At 35.5% G+C, this 25,581-nt stretch overlaps 1 protein-coding gene across 6 annotated transcripts in view; it reads right to left on the bottom strand.

Moving 5' to 3' along the window:
• The window catches only part of LOC131028305 (protein GID8 homolog), a 61,325-nt gene extending 40,053 nt beyond the window's left edge, over window positions 1-21,272 (bottom strand). Inside the window, exons 1-4 of one of the 6 annotated variants that reach the window (XM_057958557.2) lie at window positions 21,216-21,272; window positions 20,992-21,052; window positions 4,833-4,992; window positions 4,365-4,471 (exon numbers count right to left, since the gene is read on the bottom strand). In XM_057958557.2, the coding sequence (XP_057814540.1) occupies window positions 4,365-4,471; window positions 4,833-4,992; window positions 20,992-21,051 (327 nt within the window). In that variant the 5' untranslated portion in view covers window position 21,052; window positions 21,216-21,272. The other 5 variants (XM_059208078.1, XM_057958554.2, XM_057958553.2 and 2 more) reach the window with 5 other exon arrangements.
• Between the last annotated feature and the right edge of the window lie 4,309 nt (window positions 21,273-25,581).

Raw genomic sequence — 25,581 nt, 5'->3', positions numbered from 1 at the left:
GGTTAGTTGTGGAGTCTTTTGGCTATTAGCCTTTGCTTTGAAGAAGTGTAGATTGTCAGGAGCTGATCAAGTCTAGTCTCTCTCATTAGAATGAAATGAGGCATAACGCTTCCTTTGCACAACCAAGCTGCCGAACTGCCTCTCCCAACACTGCCAGTGGGTGCCCAAGCCCAATTGCTTTCCTTCCATCTCCCCTCATTTCCATTTATTTTCACCTTTCTATCCCTTCAACTTCATTCCATCTCATTGACCTTCCCCATTTCCTAACATCTCATCTCTTCTAGCTCTCCATCATTCATTCCTTCCACTTCACCTTTCCACCTCCATCTTCTCACCTTCCTAACATTTCATCCCTACACCCTTCCTTCCATCTCACCCCACTACCTACTTTTATTCAACCCTTATACCTCCCAGCTTCCATTTACCATATCTTCTAACCCACCTACCTTGCCATCCTCCATCTACCTTTCCACCTCACCTACACCTTCTATTTCCTACCTTCCACTCCCATCTCCTTCCCTTCACCATACCTTCCTCTAACCTTTATCCTCACTTCCTACCTTTCTTCTACCTCTCATACCTTCCATTCCCTACATTTTCTAACCTATACCTCACACCTCTTAACCTACCCATCCACACCCCATACCCTTTACCCCTCGTATTCCCCTAAGCTTACCTATCCTAACCCACCTTCCTTCCCTTAGCCTAACCCCCATCCCATCCTAGCCTATCCTTCTACTTCCCACCACCAACTCCCTTTACTCCCTAACATATCCTAACCCTTCACTACCCCTTATACCTCCCACATCCTTCATCTACCTTACCCCCCACGGTATGTCCTGCCCTTCCCTACATCCCCCACATCTATATCCCTTATGTCTCCCTTTCCCCCAACATCCTCTACTTCCTTTTCTCACGTGGCACTTTTCTTTACTACTCTTCCCTTCCCCAAAACATCTCTTCATCCCCCTTGCCAGGTCATTGCTTGGGCCCCACCAAACTCTAAGATAGAAGAAAAGTTTTTAAAGCATTTTATTTTATTTTAAGAAGGAGCATCCACCTCACCATCCCCAGCACATGCCTAAGCCCCTTTAATCCACAATGAACCATGACGCAAGGTGTGGCTCTAAAGAAATAGGAAGTTGGCCTTTGAAAGAAAAGACGTGTCACTTGGACAAGAAAATTGAGGATTTAAATTCAAAATCAGATTATAAAGAAGGCAGAGTTATGATGTCCTGATTTCAGGGAAATCTTATTTATTTGATCAGATACTCATTTCCAGATTCGAGGGAGAATTCAAGGCTTGTTTGATGAAGTGTTGAGGTAAGTTTTTATATATGATTTAGGGTTCATAACGTTCTCTATTCAGATTGAAGATCAAAGAATGGAACATAGAGCAGGGCATTTCAAAAGGAACAAGTCAGAAACAAGATGCAAGATGAGGGCCAATCAAAGTTTAAAGTTGATGTTATTAACAGGAAATCAAAAGAATGATCCATAATCCTGAAAATGAAAACCAAAGGAGCACACAAGAAGACAGCGATTAGAAGTGGGCTCATACATAAGTCAGGTCTGAAAATCAGACCTGAAACAAACTTCCAATTTGTAAAATCTGATTTTCCAGAGCCAAGAAGGTAAGTGCAAGTTGTGTGTAAGTAGTCAGATCAGAACAGAATAAAAGAGGCAATTCCACAATCATCCAAACCAAATTCAAATGCAATTCTGATATTAATAGCAGAGCGAGTCCAGAAAGGTGTCATTGTAAATGAATCAGGAATGGAGCACAAGCATGCGAGACAAAGAGTATCAGGACCGCCAGCTTAAGATGTCTAAGTTCATTGCATAACCTGAAAGACATAAGGAGGAATTGGATGTTAGGCAAGATGATGGCACTTCACAACATGAAAAAATCTGATCAAGACTTTAGTCAAATTCAGCTGTGCAAACAACAGCAAAAATGTCGCTTAGGTTGTGTAAACAAATCCAAGATCTGAGCCTTGTGCAAATGAGGACCAAATCACCGATCAGCTAACGCAACTAAGGGATAAGTTGCCGCCCAAGCTTGAAGACATTGTACAAATCAACACCAAATGGCCATCGAAGTTCATGGTGCAAATGAGGGTTAAAATGCCGCTAGCATTCAGTGGTACAAATGAAGGTGAAAATACCGCCCATGTTGAGAGTGTGCAATTGAAGAGCAAAACACCGATCTATCATCAACATATGATAAAATGGATGAACTGGTACAAATGAAGCCTGAAAACCCAATTTGCTTTGGTGTAACTGAACAATCAAAATCTGATCAAACATGTGTGTTGATGCAAATGAAGACAAAATACTGATTATCAATGAAAGAATTGCTACTTGAGGAGATAAGTAATGTGTTCCTCAAATTTTGTTTTGTGCAAACCAAGCCCCAAAAGACCAATTTGTCTTGGTGAGGTAAGGCAAGCAAAATTCGATCAGTCAAATCATCTGATACAAATGAGACTTAAAAAGCCGATTTGATTAAGTGCAATAAGGCAATCAAAAATCAATCAAACAAACTTGCTAGTGTAACAAACATCAAGACACGTTTCAAATTAACCCTACCCTATCACGTTTTGCTGAAGTGCGATTTAAGATGTGAGGCTGTCTTTAATGTGATAAGCCTATGACATTAAATTTACACGTTTGGCATAAGGTGGAGAGATACATTTGATACATTTCAAAAAGCCTCCTTAATTGGACCCGCCACAACATAAGGACCTATTGTGACGTATTCACACATCGCCCCATTGCAAATGGGGACCCCCATTTTTCGCTTTTTAAGTTTTGCCTAATTTCCTAGTGTTTGCCTTTGCCAATGAGAGAGTTTTTTAAATTTTTTTGAATTTTGAAAAAGATCATGTGTTTAAAATGTCAAAATGTTAGAGTGATCCTGAGTTTTGCCTAAGCCTTGGGGGTTGCCTTAGGGTTTTGATTTATTCTTTCTAAGTGTTGAGTTTTAATTTTGTCTTCAAATTGAACTTATGAATTGTTTGGTTTCTATGGTCCAACAGATTTCTATTCCCTTATATGCAAGAAGTTTTTTCTTATATCTTGTTATGTCTCCTTTTTTGGACACCTTGTGACCACAAGGTGAGCAAGCTATCAAGGGCGGTAATCGAACCCTCCTCACCAATTTTGTTAACACAAACTAACTGCCACTGCACCAAAAGCTCAAAATATCAGTGAGAGCACCACCAGATGGGTTAGGCAGTTGGGAGCCTGAAGGCAAGGGTTAAGGGTCCCATGCGACAACAGTATTCTCCATGGCATTAATTCCAAAAAAGAAGACATAACAAGATATAAGAAAAAACTTGTTGCATAAAAGAGTAGAAGTCTGTTGGACCGTAGAAACCAAACATTTCATAAGTTTAATTTCAAGACCTACTCCTACATTGCACAGGATAACTGCAACTACTGAACTCAATGATGATGTTCATTAGTGATACCTCTTTACTCTCAATTAAAAATGTATAACCTTTAGCTATGCTTAATTTAGGCTCTTTGAAGAGAACTATCCTTGAAACTGTATACCTTCAAATATATACTCTTTGCATTCCCAACTAAATTTACTTGCATATGGAACATGAATGAACAATGACTAAAACCTTTTCCATAAGGACTCAACTATATCTTAAACCAACAACCTTAAAGACAAAAAGAAGCCTTTTGAAGGAAAAATACTATCCTCACAACCATAAAAAAGGAAGATGCCCAATAAGGTTAAAAGAACTAGGAAACTATAGTTAAAAATCAAAGAAAAAAAATTCAGCTATATTGCATGTGCTGTCAAAACAGATTACAGTTATAAACAGACCATATGCATTTGTTTCAGATATGCAAATCTATTTCAATGCACACATAATTATATAATTGTTTTCTATGGATCTCCTTATTTGAGCATGCAACTTGTATTTGCCCACATATTTTCCTATAGATATTTCATAGAGATTCGATTTTCCGATTCCCTGTCCATGCATGACATTCAGGGCATTGCTAAGAAACAGCATCTTGTTATTAAAATTAAATAAGGAACGCCAAACCAAGCACTAATATATGCATGTCCATATTATTTTCCCAAAAAAAAACTATTTGATCTATATATATGTAGATAGAGTCTGATATGGGATTCGGATTTATCAAACAAACATGTCAATTTGAACATGCAGACTCCAGAGTAATAAAAAGGAATCTACAAAAACATGCTATTAAATTTTCTTCATCAAAATGTGTGGAGTGCAACCAATAAGGTGCAAATAGACACTGAAACATAAAAAAAAAAGGATGGATTTTCTTCCAATTAATATGCAAAGGGGAAAACAATTCAATAAACTGACCTCTGGATTCAAGTCATTAACTTTTTCAATAGCATCCTGCACATTTCCCGACTGGACTGCCCTTCGCACAGCCATTCGATCAGTTATTGTTGCAAGATCTATTTCTGCTATTTGCAGATAAGGATTACAAGATCATAAATCTTTTTGAACCCATTCAATGTAACTCAGTAGTCAACAACCTATGATAGACTATCAAATCTTCAAAGATTAATTAAGGTCCGTTGAAAACTAATTAATGAAACAATTGCAAAGCTCCCAATGGCAATAAGAGCAGTGTAATTCGATGGTTTTCAAAATATGATGTAAGATAGTAAAAGTGAGTAACAATAATTACACATTGAAGGAACCACCAAGTAATGAAACTTAGACTATCCTTCACCAAGTGACAAAACTTAGACTATCACCTAGCTTACTCCCACAAATCAAAATGGCAGAAAAACAAACAAAACAATGACCATTAATGGATACGTTCTGTTCCTGACTCCAGACAGAACCTCTCAGCTGCTTCAACATAGCCCTCAGTAACAAGAAAGTTCATCACCAATTTGTTCATATCTTCTTTTCTAATCTTTACACTATTCAGCTTCTTTTCCCATTCTTCCTTGGTTATCACCTCCTTTGAAGTGGACTGCACAAAAAAATGTCATAAATATTTAGCTGGAAACATTAGAATTAATTAAATAAACACAAAAGGAAAGCAATTCAATAACCACGTTTATAACTACTAACAATATTTTCTACAACTAAAAATTTTACTATCTTCTCCTACAAAAAGTTGGAAAACTTGAAACAAAGCAGCAAAAATCTTTCTTATTGCAGGCAGAGTAACAAGAACAGAGTTGTAAAAAAATAAAACTAGCAGAAAAAATAACTACAAGACACAAAAATTGTAGTTAAAATATCTTGATCCCTCTGAATAACTCACAGGCAACAATGAGAGGGGGGGGTGGGGGGGGGGCAGGGGGGGCGTGGTGAATCGGTATTGCAAATTTTTAAACCTTAAAGACACAAATACAGATATAAAGCAAGATATATGAGCAGTGAGAGTCAAACACAAGAATTTCTCATGGAAAACCCTTTCGGGTAAAAAAACAGGGCATAAACAAGCTCTTATTAATCTCAACAAGTGGGCACCAACCCAGATTACAAACACAGAGCACCAACTCTGATGAACTGAAGCACCAACTCCAGTGTACAGAGGCACCAACCTCAGCAAAAGAGAGCTCCAACTCAATCACACAGCAATCTGAAACAAATCTCAGTATAAATGATCAAAATATATTTGGTAACAATCAGCACTTCAATAAGATTCCCTATACATCCTTGTTCCTCATATAAAGCAAAACAAACAGTCTGTGGATACATTTAATCCTTTATAAAATGATCATAACTTGGTTACACCATACATCAAGCAACACCATATCACTGTTTTTGGAGTTCGATCAGCATACACACAGATAGAAGACATCTACAGCAGATACAGCAGTTTTTTGTTTTTTGTTTTTTTTTTCTTTAAATTTCAATCAAGATCAACCCGATAACCATAAGATTTCAAAACATCCACACTCTCCTTCAACACAGCACGTCTCAATAATAAGAAACGCCCAGTCTCATTTTTGTCAACCCGATATAGCTTCTGTTAAAAACATATCCACACCAACCTTTGAACACAAAATGTCTTTCTGGGCACCAACGTCACACACTTCTCAGCACAGAAAAATTTCTATATTCCACTTTCCGACTGCAAAATTACCATCACCTGCAAAGAAAGACCACGAAAAATAAATCCAGCTGCCTACAGCTGGAAGACACAGAAACCATGCACCCGTAAAGTCTTATAACTTTCTTGGCAAAAACTGACTTCAAATTCCATCAGCCACGAACTCCCTGTAGACACGTCTTCTTCCATAAATTAAAATAGCTGACATGAAAAACGGCTCCCAATTATGTGATACAGCCCATGATCACAGAAAATAGAAACCACTCCAAACGTATTCTGCACACATCTTTTACTGGACTTCACAAATCATGAATTTTTATTTTAAAAAAACTTTTACGCCTTTTTCAAATCCTGAGATGTCTTCTTTAATAGACCACACACTCATGTTGGATGGAGTAAATTCAGATTCACAATCGATACCACAAAAAGCTTGAAATAGAGAAGTGCGCTGAAGCACATATACTAGATAGACAGTGTACTAAAAAAATCGCATCTTCAATCATTAGAGAAAACTCCTTAGTTTGTGTTAAGGAACCACGACTATGCTCAGCCGAAAACATCTTAGGCATCAACAAGTGAATAAATTCAACCTATGAAGCGTCGTCCAGCTCATATCCTCTAATTTCACAAAATCCACAACTTAAGACCACCACAAAGAATAAAGAAACGGTAGCCTTACAAATCAGCCGTAATGGCAGCAAATTAACGCACAAAATCTCTCACAGCATACTTCAGAAATAATGAACCATGATTCAGAAAAAAAAAATCACCTTATCAATCAAATAACCCATTGAAAAGTAATAGGGACTTAGAAAATAATTGGGTCCCACACAACACATAAAGGCTGATGATATGGCAGCTGATATGGCATAAAATCTGACTGTGTTGCTGACAAGAACAAAGCAAGCAAACACCTTGCATAAGCTGACCAGCTCAACTAGGCTAAAAACAATTAAAGTATTTGACATCAATGTCTAAAATTTCAACGCCCTCATGGTCCCAGTTGTCTCTCAAAATATTCATACAAGTAGACACAATCCACACTTTGTTTTCATTTTAAATTTTTAAGTAATAACAGATTAAATGTTGTAATGTTTGTATCAAGCCAAAATCTAATGTCGTTTTATAACTAGTATCATCGTATGCCAATGCTTATAATCGAACAATAGACATTGAGAGTGAATCCAAAACATTCTGTCGGGGAACACGGAAAACAAGAGTACCAAGGATAGCAGCAACGAAGAATCAAAGACTGTCCAAGCCCTATGACAAGATATGATGAGAATGATGAAAGAATTGAAGACAAAGAAAGGAACAAATAAAGAAACTAATTGAGGGGCCCACGAAAGGTAATTGTCCTAGAAAGATCTTTTGTGAGATTTGGCAAGTAATGGATCATTCAATAAAGGAGTACCCATACAATTTCAAGACTAGAAGTACACAAGTACTCTTCACATAAGGAGAGTCCACCCCATAGAAACCACAGAATGCATCATTATGTGATTATCGAAATCAACAAGGAGGGCAAAATCAAATACAATATGACTCTAGAGAATGTTCTATCATACAATGTCGATAATATAGCGAATGGGGACGCTTTGCAAGAGACTGCCAAAATAAGAAAGAATACATACAATTATTGTGCAAATGGTGTGGCCCTAGCGACCATGAAGACATTGGATGTCCAACGCAAAAGGCTGGCATTAATCTAATTGATGTTGAAAGGCGAAACTAAGTTTTGGCCATAACTCATGCCCAAGAAAAGAAGGCAATGTACCCAAAGCCACATACAAAAAAGGAAAGGCTTCGTGAAGCAAGGACCAAAGTGGAGAATGCTATGGATAACAACTGACGCTACTCAAATGCAAATGCGAGTATGGTAACCAATCAATTACAATCCAAGAAAAACATTGCATGGCAAGCACTACAAATGTTACATCCCTCTTTCTACAATGGTTTTATTTTTTTGAATAATGTGATTGTGTGTTTGGTTGAACATTGATATTTTATTACTCCCATATATTGATGAGTAATCTTGAGTATAAATTGATAGTTAGACATGAATGATAATTTTGGCAATGTTTATCTTTTCTTTATGTAAGTATATGTGTGCTTGATGAGAAGATAAGATTGGTCAAACTATTTTCATGTGACCAAGTGGATGCAGGATAAGCTATGCCCTCAAGAGGGAGGGAGAGTATCATCAAGGAAAGGATTGTAGACTTCGAAAGAGACCAAACTTGCCATCAAGCCTTGAGTCATAAGATAAGTTGTTAAAAGTCAATCGTCACCTTGGCATTTAAGGAGGTTGTCTTACCTATAGGCGGTTGACCTTTTTCCTTTATTGTTTTTAGACGTTTGTGTAAACTTAATTTTCATGAAAGATATAACTAGATCATAATTCTCATCTAGCCATTAAGCGCATTAATTTAATATATATATATATATAAACACAAATAAGAGTACATGTAGTATACATATATCTATACATATATGTGTATATGTATATGTACATTCTATTATTATGGAACAATGTACGTATATGTGTGTGTGTGTGTCTATATGTAAGTTATATGACTCCAAGTGTGAATGTTTATATATTAGATTAATGAGAATGGAATTCATTATTATTAATTATGATGTCAATCAAGTTGAGCTTTCATATTAATGAATTAGTAGTGGATGGTGTGTCTCATAACACCGCCACCCCGAGTGGTCTTTTGCTTGCTCAACGTTCTTGACACCTTCTTGATGGTGTTACTTTAACTTGTTATGTTATATTTGTTGAGATCATTGTCTTCGGGACTCTTTTTCCATGCTTCAGAATTTGAAATGAAGGATTTAGGTTTAATGCATTACTTTCTAGGATTAGAAGTATGGCAAAGATCTAACGAAATCATTCCAAGTAAAGGAAAATATACTGTTGATATCTTGAAAAGATTTGGAATGATGGATTGCAAACCTATGTTTACTCTTATGGAAACTAACTTGAAAAAGTTAAGTATATTTGCAGCTAACTCTGATTTTGCAGATCCAACTGAGTACAGGCAGTTAATTGGATCCTTGATGTATATAGTTAACACTAGACTAGACATTTGTTATGCAATGAATGCTCTCAGCCAATTCGTGAACAAACCCAAGCATGTTCATCTTGTTGCAGCCAAGCATATCCTGAGATATTTGCAAGGCACAATTGGTTATGAGCTGAAGTATCCTCTCAACACTGTCATCACCTTGGAAGGTTATTCTGACTCTTATTGGGCAGGAAGTGTCACAAACATGAAGAGCACTTCAGGAATCTATTTCAGCTTGGGATCCGCCATGATCTCTTGGGGTAGCAAAAAACAGTCCTCAATTGCATTGAGTACTACTGAAGTTGAATACATTGCATCAAGTGTGGTGTCAAGAGAAGCAGCGTGGCTTCGTAAGCTTCTTGTCGAGTTGTTTGGACAACCTTGGGAACCTACAGTCATCCATTGTGATAATCAGAGTTGTATAAAGATGTCTATCAATCCTGTGTTTCACGACAAATCAAAACATGTGGAGACTCATTATCATTATGTTCAAGATATGGTACAAAGAGGTGCCATACAGCTGAAATACATCAGCACTGATGAACAGATAGCAGGTGTTCACACCAAGCCTCTTGCTCGAGTGAAGTTTGAATACTTCAGAGATAGACTTGGAGTTGTGGAGAACAAACCTTTGGCTGAGAGGGAGTCTCGGCTCCAGTGATACATTAAGTTGTATCTTCCACCCTCTACAGGCAATGCATGGTGGAAACACCCTCTGCAGGCAATGCAAGGTGGTGTTGTATCCTTCCCAGGGAGAAGGTTGCAAGATGGAAGGTTCATAATGTTTTGTTATCACAATATAACTTGGTTATTTATTAGAATCCTCCCTAGCTAGGAGTGAGTGTTGAAAAATATAGCTAGAATCGGATTCTAACCTGATTAAATTTTAATGTTGCCTTTGGCAATTAAAATTTAAAATATATTGTGATAATTAGAGCGATCAATTATGTAATTGGGCTGGGCCCAATCTCATGTAACTTGTAAATGGGGTAGGCCCAATTTGGGCGGTAAAACACATATGTATTTGAATATTCACAAGTATTGTTTTTGGCGGCAAGATACAAGGCCGACTTGGGAGATAAGAAGACTTGTGTCTTGTATATAACAAAAGCATATTGATGCCTTACAATATAATCACAATCAGCGAATGATCTCTGCATATATGCGATCTGCCATCAGCGAATTTGTAACATTGATTGGTGAACATAACAAACTTGTTATCCGCAACTTAACATCAGCGATCACTGGCGAATATACCTTGTGTTAATGTTTGTAGCTTCAGTCGAATGATCATTTAGAATACATATAATATATGTTGATTAATAATAATATATTATTATGTTATATTATTATATTATTATTAATCATATAAAATTTAATATTCAATATTAATCTATTATATTATTCTAAATTAATAATTGATTGATGAAACATTATAATATTGATTAAATTATTATAGTTAAAGGAGAGACATGTCCGTTCAAGGACATGGCTCTCCAAAGGAATATATATAGTATAATGTTATTCAATTTGAGAACACATAGAATTCTAAGAAAGCAAGTATCAGATTGAATCAGATATATATACATTAAAATAAATCCAATAAAACCTGGGAAAATCAAAATGGTATTAGAGCTCAAGCCTGTGAAGTTTAATTTGGAGGTTGGAGAGGGTTGGAGAATTCAGTTTTTTTCTAGAATTTTCAGTCTGAAATATGCCATTGTACGGCCCTTGGTTGGCCTCAAAATGAGGACTATAATATATGGATGGAAAGATCTGTGTTTCTAGTTTTCAAATATGTTTATCTCATCAAATTTGATTCAGTTTTGTGCAAGATATGACGACTTTGGTGCAGGTCACTTGAAACCCTACCTAGGGTTAGCAGTTTTGGGAAAAATGTCATAACTTTTGTTTTAACTGTTGGATCTGGCTATAACTTGGAGGAAATGTTTGTAATTAGATTTTATAACATCTCACCGAAGAGATTGGATAAATTTGGTAAATTGCAAAAGTTATTAATGACTGTGTGGGGCAGATCATAATGAAAGTGTTGATCAAAATTATGAAAATGTTCTACATCATTCAAAGGGAATTATGATGAGAGATGATTCATGCGTGATATTTCTTATATGGGCTCACCTTATGAAAGGAAATGTTTAAGGACAAAAGCACAATAAAATTGAATTAAAGGGAGAAATAAATTGATGCTTATAAACGAATTGATGATTGAGACCAGATGCAAAGGGAGTCTGACATTTCAAAACAGGACAAGAGGTTGATATAAGAACTTGAGCTTCAGAGGGAGCAGATGGTTCAGTCAACTTGTGACAATTTCGATCATAGTGATTGAGAGGTATTTTCACTATTGAAGGTGAAACACTTATGAGGTAAAACTTGATTCAATTGATTATTATACTAATGAAATCATTTAATGCCTTATGGGCCCTATGTAAATCATAAGGAAGTGACGACTTCCAAATGATTTCCACTTGTAATTTTGAGGTTATTGGAAGGTGACGATCTTACAATAACTTGAGCTTGTGGATAGAATCGCCGACAGAGGCAATCCACATGAGAGCTCGTGGATAGAATCGCCGACTGAGGCAATCCACGTAAGAGCTTGTGGATAGAATCGCCGACTGAGGCAATCCACATGAGAGCTCATGGATAGAATCGCCGACTGAGGCAATCCACGTGAGAGCTCATGGATAGAATCGCCGACTGAGGCAATCCACGTGAGAACTCATGGATAGAATCGCCGACTGAGGCAATCCACGTGAGAGCTTGTGGATAGAATCGCCAACTGAGGCAATCCACGTAAGAGCTCATGGATAGAATCGCCGACTGAGGCAATCCATCGGGAATCCACATAAGAGCTTGTGGATAGAATCGTCGACTGAGGCAATCCATGTGAGAGCTCATGGATAGAATCGCCGACTGAGGCAATCCACATAAGAGCTTGTGGATAGAATCACCAACTGAGGCAATCCACGTGAGAGCTCATGGATAGAATCGTCAACTGAGGCAATCCACGTGAGAGCTCATGGATAGAATCGTCGACTGAGGCAATCCACGTAAGAGCTTGTGGATAGAATCGTCGACTGAGGCAATCCACGTGAGAGCTCATGGATAGAATCGCTGACTGAGGCAATCCACGTGAGAGCTCATGGATAGAATTGCCGACTGAGGCAATCCACACAAGAGCTTATGGATAGAATCGCCGACAAAGGCAATCCACGCAAGAGCTTGTGAATAGAATCGCCGACGGAGGCAAATTCACACCTTGAGACTATGGTTGATGCAAATACTCCCAATATCATGAGATGATATTTTTGAGTTATGGTGAATATCATGTGCCTTGATATTCTTGTTTATACCATACTTCCTGATATCATAGTGAGATATTATTTTCTCTATTCCATAATTAATCTAGACTTAATGCATTTGCATTGATTTTATCTTCCCTAGCTAAGAGGGAGTGTTAATTATGTTTTGTGTAGCTATGGTGAGGGTCATAAGTGTTGACATGGGAGATCACTACACATTCTGTCTAATCATCCTCCCTAGCTAAGAGGGAGTGTTAATGTTTGTAGCTTCAGTCGAATGATCATTTAGAATACATATAATATATGTTGATTAATAATAATATATTATTATGTTATATTATTATATTATTATTAATCATATAAAATTTAATATTCAATATTAATCTATTATATTATTCTAAATTAATAATTGATTGATGAAACATTATAATATTGATTAAATTATTATAGTTAAAGGAGAGACATGTCCGTTCAAGGACATGCCTCTCCAAAGGAATATATATAGTATAATGTTATTCAATTTGAGAACACATAGAATTCCAAGAATGCAAGTATCAGATTGAATCAGATATATACATTAAAATACATCCAATAAAACCTGGGAAAATCAACACCTTGCACTTCAGCGAACATCATTGGAGATTGCCGAATTGTTACTTGTCATTATTCTATCAGCATATACTTCAGTTCCGGTTGAGTCATTGTATTGTGGATTACATATGTGCTGAGTGTGGGTATTGAATAAGTCTGCCCCTATATTGATCGCCTAAAAGTTCCAGATCAGATAAGTTTATTTTCTATGCTCTAAGCAAGCTGAATTGTACATGTAACACTGCTGATTATTATTATTTTGATCTGGATCTTTGTTGCTGGGTTTTTTCCTCCAAGAGGGAGGTTTTCCCAGGATAACCTTGTGTTCGTATGAGTGTGCATTTGTTTATTTCTGCGTTTTGTTAATTCTGATCACTAAAATTTTAGCAAAATTAACAAGTTGATGGATAGTACTGAAGATGTGGAGAGGACTCTACTACAATATGACCAGTGGATGGAGAAAGCTAAGCATTCTAAGATGATAGCTGATCAAGCAAGCTAGAATCTACAAGAGATCAAGAGACAGCATGGACACCTGGATCTTTCACATGCTAGCTTGCAAGAGGAACTGAGAATTCTATGTCAAGATGATTTTGGGATGAACACAAGCGATGATGGTTCACATATTGGGGAAGTTTCTAATGAGACTACAAATTCACTTTCCTCTATGGCGGATGATGAAAAACTTTCCTCTACACTAGCCATGAATAAGGAGTCAAGGAAGTTGATGGATAGTATTGAAGATGTAGAGAGGAATCTGCTACAATATGACAAGTGGAAAGAGAAAGCTAAGCATGCTCAGATGATAGCTGTTCAAGCAAGTTATAATCTGCAAGAGAGCAAGAGACAGCAAGGACATCTAGATCTTTCACATGCTAGCTCGCAAGAGGAACTGAGAAATTTAAGTCAAGATGGTTTTGGGATGAACACAAGCTTGATGGTTTAAATATTGGGGAAGTTACTAATGAGACTACAGATTCCAATGGTGCAAAAGAAGATCTCAAGGATGACAAAGGAGGTATACTTATCTCTCCTTCTGGCTCAAGGCATGATGAATTCAGATTTTCAGATTATGGTGTGGTACCATAGATGAGTTTTCAGTTCCATGGCTACATCAGCATTGATGATCTCTATATGATTGAGTTTTGTGATTCCGATATTGCATTGGGAGTCTAGCGAATGCATTCACACGATCGACACAATCAGGAATTTCTACAAATACTGTTGAGGGCTTTAGTGGATGATGCGCCAAAAGTAGCGAGTATGAAGAGATTTGCAGTTGGATGTCATGAGGTTGCATGGGTAGCCCATTCTTATGAGTCTTCCAGATTTTCTTTCCTGGAGGACATGTCAACTCATGAGGATGACAATGGTATATCAATCTCACCAGACTTTGCATTGTTGAGTACAACTGATTGCACAGGATGGTGTCTGTGGGATTGCTCTTCCAACTTCAAGCCTTGAAGCATTGATGAGGCACCAAATGATGGAGTTTGGATGAGTGATGTTTATCCTTTTTCCTTGAGGATATATGCTGGGGAAGATTTGCAGACTTGGGATCCGTGGATTTTGCACGATTGATGGAGTCCTTCACAGAATAATGCAGATTGATAGTGTTGCAAATTTCACTTATAGTAGAGTGGAACAACGGATTCTTAGTGAACTATACATAATATTGATTTGGGATCTAATACAGATGCAAAAGCATATGGATTTCAAAGAATCGATGTTGTTCAATTAATCAAGGAGACAAAGCTTCTTTAAATAGAGTTACAAAGACGATGTTTCTAAAAGAAACAATCCTTAACTAGAGGCGAAATTAGAAACAACTTAAATGACCATTAATAACACAAAGAGAAAGATATTATTCTAATACCCTCCCTTAATGGTCATCGTTCTAACTACCAAGATATAATATTGATTTGGGATCTAATACAAATGCAAAAGCATATGGATTTCAAAGAATCGATGTTGTTCAATTAATCAAGGAGACAAAGCTCCTTTAAATAGAGTTACAAAGATGATGTTTCTAAAAGAAACAATTGTTAACTAAAGGCGAAATTAGAAACAACTTAAATGACCATTAATAACACAAAGAGAAAGATATTATTCTAATACCCTCCCTTAATGGTCATCGTTCTAACTACCAAGAGATTTAAGTTGTTTCTAATTTCGCCTCTAGTTAACGATTGTTTCTTTTAGAAACATCATCTTTGTAACTCTATTTAAAAGAGCTTTGTCTCCTTGATTAATTGAACAACATCGATTCTTTGAAATCCATATGCTTTTGCATCTGTATTAGGATCCTGGTATTTTGTTTTGGCATTCAAGTGCAAATGGCAGTTGATTTGGTAAACAGTTACAGATTGCTTGAGGGCAAGCAGTATTGGGGTGGGAGGACTTGTAATGTCCTATTTTTGCCAGCTGTAAAGAATAAATAATTAATTAATTAATTAAATTATTAATTTGTCTTTAAGTTATTTAAGACGATTAATATTTAATTAACTATTTAATATTGACTTTTCAAAGTTAAAAATTAAAATCTTATTAAAGTCACATTGTGATCTAAATATTAAATTATTTTAATTTAATATTTATTATTCAAACGGTTGCCAAATAAGATATTATAAAGGTGGTAGAAGAAAGGTTTGGCATTATTCAGGAATTTATCTTGGAAGATTATGAGAGAGAATTTTGCTTTCAGAGAAGAGAACTTAAGGACAAAATCCCTCAAGACTCATAGTGGATTGGATGGAAACCCAATCACACTTCTGGGTGGATTCATATCACAGGATTCAGACTTGGGCATCAACACAAAGAAAGATGTGAAGTCTTCTTGTGAAGATGAATTTTAGGAGAATATTTATCAGCATCCAAATGTAGATTTATTTCATGTTCAGTTTCCATAATACGCTTGAAGGCTGAAAGTAAGTCTTTAGTGGAATAAATATTTTATTAATAGAAGAATAAGTTTCAGTTTGGGCAAGTGTAATATTATTTCTAATGATATTAATATTATTTCAAATGATATTACCAAGCTGTTAGTTTATGATAAGGGATTAATATTTAAAGTATTACATTATCATCACTGCTGTGAGAACAATAATGGCATGAAGATAAACCGTAATTGTATGATATTTTATGATTATCAATAATATTTTCTGGGGCTGCCAAAATAATCGATTTTAGATGAATCAATTCACTCTTCCACAGACATTGCAAATGAATGCTTGAACATTAAGGTTTTTGAAAGGTGTATGCAACAAAATGATTTGGCAAATGAAAGTATGTTATTTGGTGAAATAAGTGGTCAGCCTTTAATATTTGGCTGTAAAGATTGAAGTCATCGATGTGAATACTTCCTTTGTAATTATATACAAAATGAGAATTTTGGAACAATGGATTCAGGTGATTATGTATTGAATTGTGAGCACCAGAAAGCCTGCCTCTCGTATTATCAATAGAAGTAATATTTATTAATTAATATCATGGAGACTTGGAAATATTATTCTTAGCACAATAGCTCATATTTGTGAAATATTAAGAAGTGTTGTTTTCATCCAAGTCTGTCTTCCTCTTTGATGTGCAGAAAAGCATTTTTTTTAATTTTCAATGCTGCGTAAGCTATATTGAGTTCGTGGTTATTCTTCAGAACTTGACGACTATAACATCTTCCTAGTTTGAATAGGGTTCCTTCTTATATGCAGATTGTGTTGGTGTTGGAAATAAGCCACACCCGGACTGACGATGAACTGGTCCAAGAGGGGCCAGTAGCTCAGTGGTAGAGCACTCCAACAGTGTATGGAAGGTCCTAGGTTCGAGTCCTAGCTGGTCCATGTCTCAATGTGGTATCAGAGTCAGGTTTAGGCTAGGAGTCCCAAGCACACGAGAGGTGTGGCTTAAGGGGGGGTGTTGGTGTTGGAAATAAGCCACACCCGGACCGACGATGGACTGGTCCAAGAGGGGCCAGTAGCTCAATGGTAGAGCACTCCAGCAGCGTATGGAAGGTCCTAGGTTCGAGTCCTAGCTGGTCCATGTCTCAACATGGTATCAGAGCCAGGTCCAGGCTAGGAGCCCCAAGCACACGAGAGGTGTGGCTTAAGGGGGGGTGTTGGTGTTGGAAATAAGCCACACCCGGACCGACGATGGACTGGTCCAAGAGGAGCCAGTAGCTCAGTGGTAGAGCACCTCAGCAGCGTATGGAAGGTCCTAGGTTCGAGCCCTAGCTGGTCCATGTCTCAACAGATTGTGAACTCTCTTGATTTAATTTCCTGCTTTCTATAAGGTGTGAGACTCAATATGTTGGCTGTGGGAATATTTCATGTAAGAATTTAATATTCATGCTTTCTGTGTGTATTTGAGTCTGCCAATTGAAGATTTTGCACTTAGTACATGGCCATTGGATAGTTGATAAGCAACAACAGGATCGTGGAGAACTGTAGTGACCTATATTTGCTGTTGCGAATATTAATTGGGAGCTGGATTGACTCAAGCAGAGAATCTAATCAAGTTCTTAGACTTATGTCACAAGAGGTCAGAATTCAGACCATAGTCTCTGTAATTTTGAGCAGATCATGGGCAGGTGTGTAGAGATTCAATTCCAGCTTGGGGGTGTGTAAAGAAATCTTGAAACCTCGAATAGAAGACTGAATACATCTGCAGCAACTTCTGAAACAGTAGCCACCTTTAAATGAAATAAGGGTATGTATAATGTAAACATCTGATCTCTCAATCTAAGCTTGCTCATAAAGGTCAGGAAATAGACCTTACTTCTGTACTCAGTTACAATATTATTCCAGACTAAAAGCATAAAGAATCTGGTTTTCAGTAGCATCCTTTTTATTTACTAGTTTAATAAGTGAGTGCAATCATTGAGGTTATTTTAGCATATGCTTCATTGGTGTTGCAAAAATGGAAACAAAATGTGCAAACTGTTCAAAAAAATGCTCTCAGTTGTTCATTATGCAATGCTCCATGAAGTCTGAAAACTGTTCAAGGGAAAATAAACCAAACAGCAAACAATCATCATAACATTCATACACAGCATGCCAACTGTTTGAATTAATGACTGCTGACTGAACTTGAGAAGTAAGGTGAAAAATTGGTCCACAACAGCGATGGACATTACAGCTCCATTGGTCGCCTGCCCTCATGCCTTCAAAGGTTTTGTATGTTTTTTGTATTTCTGGATTTGCTGAATGCCCCTATTACCAAAAGGCTTTTCCACAGCTTCTTCTCTGCTCCTTCAACCTCTTGGAGGTCTATTATGTAGTTATTGTTGTCCATACTGGATATCTGTTAATAGCTTTTTGATATTATATAGGTAACATTAATATAGAGTACCTCAGGTAGCCTTCTTCAGTAATAATAGTTCAGTTAGCATGCAGCATCAATTAACAAAGACTGGGTAACATTTCCAGTTAGCATGCAGCATCAGTTACCAAAGACTGAGTTTCACTTCCGGTTAGAATGCAGCTTTTAGGCAGCTGTAAATAAGACTCGGTTAATCCATGTGCCAGTTTTAGATACCCACTAAATTCGACTGCACCTCAAACCCTGAGAACCAGCTAAGTCTAAGGTAAGATTATCTTCTGTTTAGTTTGTTGTGTTTCAGTCAACTGAGATATGGCATAGACTTTTCCTTCATAGAGATCATTCATATATTCAGATAACTTCTTTGTATACCCCTTTCCAAGTTTATAATTAAAAGAACAGACATGCAAAACAGATATAAGTAGTTTTTTATTAATTCTGCAGCAGACTTATGATTTAGTATGATAATATTTTGACAGTCATTAGGATTTATTGATTTCTATAGTTTAAGTTAAATAGATTCTTGCATCTACCATAGAGGATAGTTTTGATAGGAATTAGTTTCAGTTAGACTCTTGTAGGAATTAAATTATTCAAATTGGAGAATCCGTTTACTATGATTTAGAAAATTTATCATTTGAGGACCCCAATAGATCCCTCTCTCTTAGTATCAAAAGAAAATTAATATATATATAATACTTAAATATATAATAGAATATTTATATGTTAAAAATAGAATGTAATGTAAAAGATATGGTTTAAATATCAAACCTTCATTAGCTCAGTCAATTAATATTACTATTAATTACAATAAATATTCAAATATAGCATTTACATTACCTAAATAAATTATCTATAAATTATTTACGTTAGAGAGTTTTTACTAGCTACTCACTCCATTACAGATCCCTTACTGCCATTGTAGTTATGAATTTTGGCATAATTAATATATTGGCCGGCAATCACAAATTCTCCCAGCTGAATATTAACACTAGAAATCTCTCAATCGACTTATGTCTAACAAAAAAAACATGGTGGTTAACAGTAACACCATACAGAAAACAGAACTTGATGATCACGTTATCAAAATAAATGCTGCAACTGCCCCATGGTAATATATTATAGATGTTTTAGATGCCAATCCTAATGTCAAGCTACACATAAACCTTTCTCTTTATGACAGCGAAATTACATGGCTTGTGCTTATAAAAGGGACTACTTCGCACAATGTATAGGATGCCTTGACTGTCTTTTACCACCTAACTTCCCAATAACATAAATATTAAATAACAATCTCATTGTGTTTCACTCATTGCGATTCCATTTAATCAGCAAAATCATTTAGCTTTGGCAAATGACAGCTCATAGGTACTAATACTGAGAAGAAATGCTAAGCATCGAGACTCAAAGACCCAGTATTTATTCATTCCATGCCCAGGAACTATACAGTTAGCTTCAGTGCACATAACGACTTGATAGCATATCTTTGCAGCATGCTCAAAGAAATACATGATCACTAATCTCACAAGACAGAGGAAATATTCATTTTTTGCAAGGTATAAAAGGATGCAACGGAAATTCATTTTGCTTCTTATCAGTAAACTCCCCTTGCATGGCAACCATCTAGCTAAGAATTGATGACGAGTCAAAGTCAATCCGGACTGACACTTGGCATCACAGTTAAAATCAGCCAACATGCACCTGGAAAGTTGCAGCTAGAGTTGAATTCACTATTTAGTCAAATTTCAATACTCAACATGTCTCTTAGGATAATGGGCCTGTATGTCCCCTATGAAACCCACATTCCTTGTAAATTCCCCATGCATGATAACCATCCACCTTATATTCCCTCACCAATCAAAGTCACCCAGAACTTGAACTTAACTTCCCAGTCGAAGTAATTGCGGACTTGCGCCTGGCAAGTTGCACCCAGGGTTAAAATTCGGTAGATAACCAAATTTCATTCAATACTAAACATGTCTCTTGGGATTATGACCTGTTGATCCCCCATGGAAGCCTCATTTCTTGTAAACACACAAAACCTTAACCAGCCCTTAGCAACATCAACCTCTCTAACCAAGAGTCGTATATCATGGCCCATCTGCCATAAAAAACAATTGTATCTTACCAACAAAAACAAATCAATTTCTGACTTCGCCACAAATTCAAGTTTACAAAAAGGCCTCCGCGCAAAACACAACTAATAAAACGCATCGAATATCCTCTCTAAGGCAAGATGCAAACAATGAAATCTTTGATCCAAACCCTAGTTTATAAATAATTAAAACAAAGAAAAACTCTCAAGCGAAATCGAAATAGTTAAATTTTACAGCTGAATTTTAAAATGCAAACAAATCTTATAGCTAAAGGTAAAACAGCCAACTGCTCAAATTAAATCCTCATACTACACTCGTTGAGTCGATTTGGCACCACTGTGCAATTTTATTCCAAAACGACCAAACCGATCACACAAACTGAGCACTGCAAAAAATCAATGTAATTAACTATAAACCCTAAAACCAACACAAATGCTCATTTCACATAGGGAATTTTGAGGGGTGGAGGGGGGTGAAAATCAAACTCAAAAGCCAGAAATTGCATACCTTACCAACGGTGTTAGACATCCCTTCTGAATTGAAGACCTCCAGTCCAATACTGAACATCCTGTTTCCATACATACGCGTAGGCACAAATGACTGCATTTCTCTATGTAAACCAAAATACAACACCACAACAGAGAGAAAGGGATAAACACTCCTTCAGAAAAAGGAAAAAAAGCTGTAGTAAGCAGACCCCCCGAAAATTACATAAGTTAGGACAAATTTACCTCTACTTTGCCCATCTGCCATATGGAATATGTGACCAATTTTCTTCAAATATAAACCACTCCTTACTACACTTTCCAGAAAAATACACATATTTAAATCTATCTCCACATAAGCTTTTTATATATATATATATATATATATATCTTATTTTTTAAGATTTCAAGTAAAAAGGCAAGACACTTTCCAAAAAAAAAAATACACATATTTAAATCTATCTCCACATGAGTTTTTTTTAATATATCTTATTTTCACTAGAACTTTAAATCTATCTCCACATAAGCTTTTTTTTAATATATCTTATTTTTACTAGATCTTAAAATATGTCTTTATGCTTTTTAAAAGCAAAGGCATTGGACATCTCTCCTTTTCGTTAGATTAGAGGTAAATTATGAGTAGATAAAATCTAGGAATCCCCACTTTTTTTTAATGATTGTTTGGTTTTGAATCTAAAGAGGATTTTGTTTTGTTTTGTTTTTTAAGTGGTTGTATAGAATAGTTAAAAAAAAATAGTGGAATTATAATTATTTAATGCTAATTATATCTTCACTTCCACCATTCAACTGTTGCTATTTATTGTGAATTTAATTGATAAATCAATTTATCTATCTCCATCATGCAATAAGTTAACTTCATAATCATCTTAATAAAAATAAAAATATAATAATATAATCATATCTTAATAATAATTTAAGTTTAATTGCAATATCATAATATAATAATAATTTAAGATTAATTATAATATAATAAATTTTTAAGTGAAATAATGAACAAATATGATATCTTTTGACATAATATACATCTATTCCTCTAAAGATAGGTATGCTTGTTTACTTTAGATGTGCATTTATTTATGTATTAAAATTAATTTTAATAAAAAAATAAGCTTTAGGTTTTATTGATAAATAAATATAAGAATTGAGGTTGTATTAATATTAAAAAATTAAAAGGAGGAGGATATAGTTAAAGGAAGTTTGTCTTATTATATAAAATATAGAAAGTTGAGAAGACAATAAAAGGATCTTGTGGTTCGTTAAAATCAACTTCTAAAAGTTTTTATTATAATCAATGGTGTCCTATGTGATGCAAAAGTGTCTAAAGGGGCATGATATTGCCTTATGGGTCTAATCAAGTCTTTAACACACCAAGCATTAATGGCAATGGAACCCTAGGTGAAGAAAGAAATAGAGAATCTTAATAAGAAGCAAGAGAAGAAAAAGAACAAGCTAAGAAAAGAATATAAATCCTCTCCTTCTCAATGGGAATCATCTAAGAAGGAGGAGCCTTCTTGTTCATATTGCGAGAAGATGGGACATGAAGAACACTATTGTTATAGGAGTTCTTGGATACTGATGAAATGAAGCATCTTCTTGGGAAGAATAGAATCAATTTGCCTTCAAGAATGTCTACTTCAGCTTCTTCTTCCAAACAAATAGAATTTGATAAGAGACACACTTTTGGGACAAGTAAGAACAAAGGAAAAGCTCTTTGTACTACTGCAGGTCATGATTCAAGGAGATAGCTTCTAGATTTAGGAGCTTCTCATCATATAGCATCTTCACAATCTATGTTCTCTACATTTGAGTCTTGCAACATGCCACCTATTTTGATGGGCAATCATACATATATGTAATTGGAAAGGGTTATATTGATATTGGGGAGGACACCTTCAATGATGTTTTGTGTGTACCTCACTTGAGAAACAATCTCCTTTCCATCTATCAAATCACTCATGGTGCAACACAAAAGATTGTGGAGTTCACTCTCAATTTAGTTTTCATCAGACACTTGGAGAGTAGAGCTATCATTGCTACTAGGGTGGTGTATCATGCATCTCAGTTGTACTCCTTTTAGACTTTGTTCTTATTGATGACTTTGATTCTTCAAAAGATGATCACACTTCTAGTGTGAATTCTGATATTAAGGAGAAATTTGGTTACTTGAACTTGGGTATTCTTACATGTGATCTAGTTCTTGAACCTTGCATTCCATCTCCTCCTATTGAGTTCACATCTATTGTTGCTCCTATTCTTGATTTTGTAGACACCTGAAATTATCCTTTTAATTAAATAAATATTTATTATTCATTTAATTATTTTATCCTAATGTCTTCCATTAATTAAATATATATTTTAATTTATTTAATTTATTCACTAAACCTCTTCTTTCTAATTTAAATAAATATTTATTATTTATTTAATCCTTCCACCTCTTTACTAAATTAAATAAATAAAATATATATTTAATTTATTTAGCCCTTTCCTCCATTAATTAAATAAATATTTTTATTTAAATAATTAATTAATTTACATTTTTCTTCTTATCCACATGACAACACATCTCTCTAAATTACCTACTCTTTAATTTTAGCCCTTCATTTCAAATTAACCTCTTAATCCTATTCATCCTTATCCTTTGCATTTTCCCCTCTTTATCTTCTCCCTTCATCTTTACCTACCCTCAAATCTTATTGAGTCTCTTTCCTCTATGTGATCCCCGCCATTCATCTTTGAACTTCTTAATCTAAACTCTTCATTTTTAGGACAATCTTTATAAAAGAGGTTACCTCCCCTCATTTTTCATAACATATATATAGAGCATACTTACATTCTGTCAAAATTAATCTAGAAATACATCGTCACAACCACATCCATTCTTCTTTGAGCTCTTGTGCAAGTGCAAAACAAATTTGAGAGCAACATTATCAAATGCAAGATCATGGAAGATAAGAGAACAATGGAGACAAGCCTCTTATGCATGTGAAGTTATATTGGTTTATTTCATTGTTATTTGCATGCATTTTTATATCTCTTGATGTTGTGTTGAATGAGTTTGTAAACATAGGGTTTAGTGGTTGGATCTTTAGGGTTTACAAATAAGATTCAAATTCAACAAAAACAAATTCAATTGATGTACACATAATGGAATCTAGTGTGGATACATTTGAGGAGATTTAGTATGCTCATTTGAATCTTGGAGTTCTTTCTACTAAGGTTTTTGAGGCATATGTTGATATTCCATCTCTTTCATTAACTGTTGTATTTGATGATACATGTGTTGCTACAATTTTGGCTTCTTATTATTCAATGTAACATGATATATGTTTATGATGAAAATGGATACAATAATAGCAAATATTGAAAGGCTAAATGAATTCAACCACCAAACCCTAGCCTAACAATGAACAAAGATCCACCATAACATATGAAGATTACCTAAGACAATGCAAATAACTCAAAATCACAAAGATTATACCATCACATGTCCAATAGGGTTTTGATCTCCATTCTTCCTATCTCCATTCTTCCTATCTCCATTGATCTTGCTTGATATATTTGCTCTCAGATTTTTATATGCACAAGAGCTCAACAAAGAATGGAATGTGGTTGCAAGTAGGATCGTAGTGTAGCCAAGTCCTCCAAAATTGTCCTTAGGCATTAGTCATTAGGGTTTGACAATGAAGGAAGCATCTCCTTAAATAGAAGACACAATAAGAAATGGAGGGATAAGATTGAGAGGTGTAAAAAGGAGGTCGGCTAGGATTAGAGGGTAGGTAAAGGAAATAATAAAATAATGAAAGGGGTAGGTAGTGTATGAATTAAGAGATGAATGACATGTGTCATGTGTAGAAAAAGATAATGAATTAATTAAATAAATAAAGATTTATTTAATAAATAGAAGAAGTAGGATAATTAAATAAATAAAAATATTTATTTAATTTAGGAAAAGGATAATTTAAATAAATAAATGTATTTATTTAAATGAGAAATAAGGCTAGAAGAGGATAAATGAATTAATTAAATAAATAAAGATTTATTTAATTAATAGAAGAATTAAGCTTAGATAATTAAATAAATAAAATATTTATTTAATTAGACATGACAATTTTAGGTGTCTACATTTTGCCCCTCTTTGAGACAATGCGGCTTGTCGCGTTGTTTCAAAGAAGATAAGATGAACTGATACAGAGTTGCCCCAGAATGGGAATGATATGCCCCCTCGAGAGATTGGATGAAAATGTCTGAAAAGATTGCAGACAATCTCTCGATAAGAAAGAGAGGCTAGAATGGACTGACCGGATAAGGTGACAAAGTCACGGGATGAAGAAGACTGACTCGGGAAAAGAAGACGAGGGCTAGGGTAGGCTATAAGATAGACCACGGGGGAAAATACATCCTCATTGTCATCCACACCATCACGAGATCAAAGTGCAGAGCGAGAAAAAGAGCAGCAGCAGTCAGCAGCGATGGCTTTCGTGCATAGATTCAACCGTGTTCGTCGATTTCAGAGGCCAGCAGAGGCAGGAGAGCCAGTAAGTACCACAAAACCTCCTTGTACTTTGATGCATTTATTGTTGTCATTAATGCA

This window comes from Cryptomeria japonica, chromosome 7 (genome assembly GCF_030272615.1).
Source record: "Cryptomeria japonica chromosome 7, Sugi_1.0, whole genome shotgun sequence".
NCBI classification, from domain to species: domain Eukaryota; kingdom Viridiplantae; phylum Streptophyta; class Pinopsida; order Cupressales; family Cupressaceae; genus Cryptomeria; species Cryptomeria japonica.
Note: the sequence above shows the minus strand (reverse complement) of the source record. Positions and strands in the feature narration are given on the sequence as shown.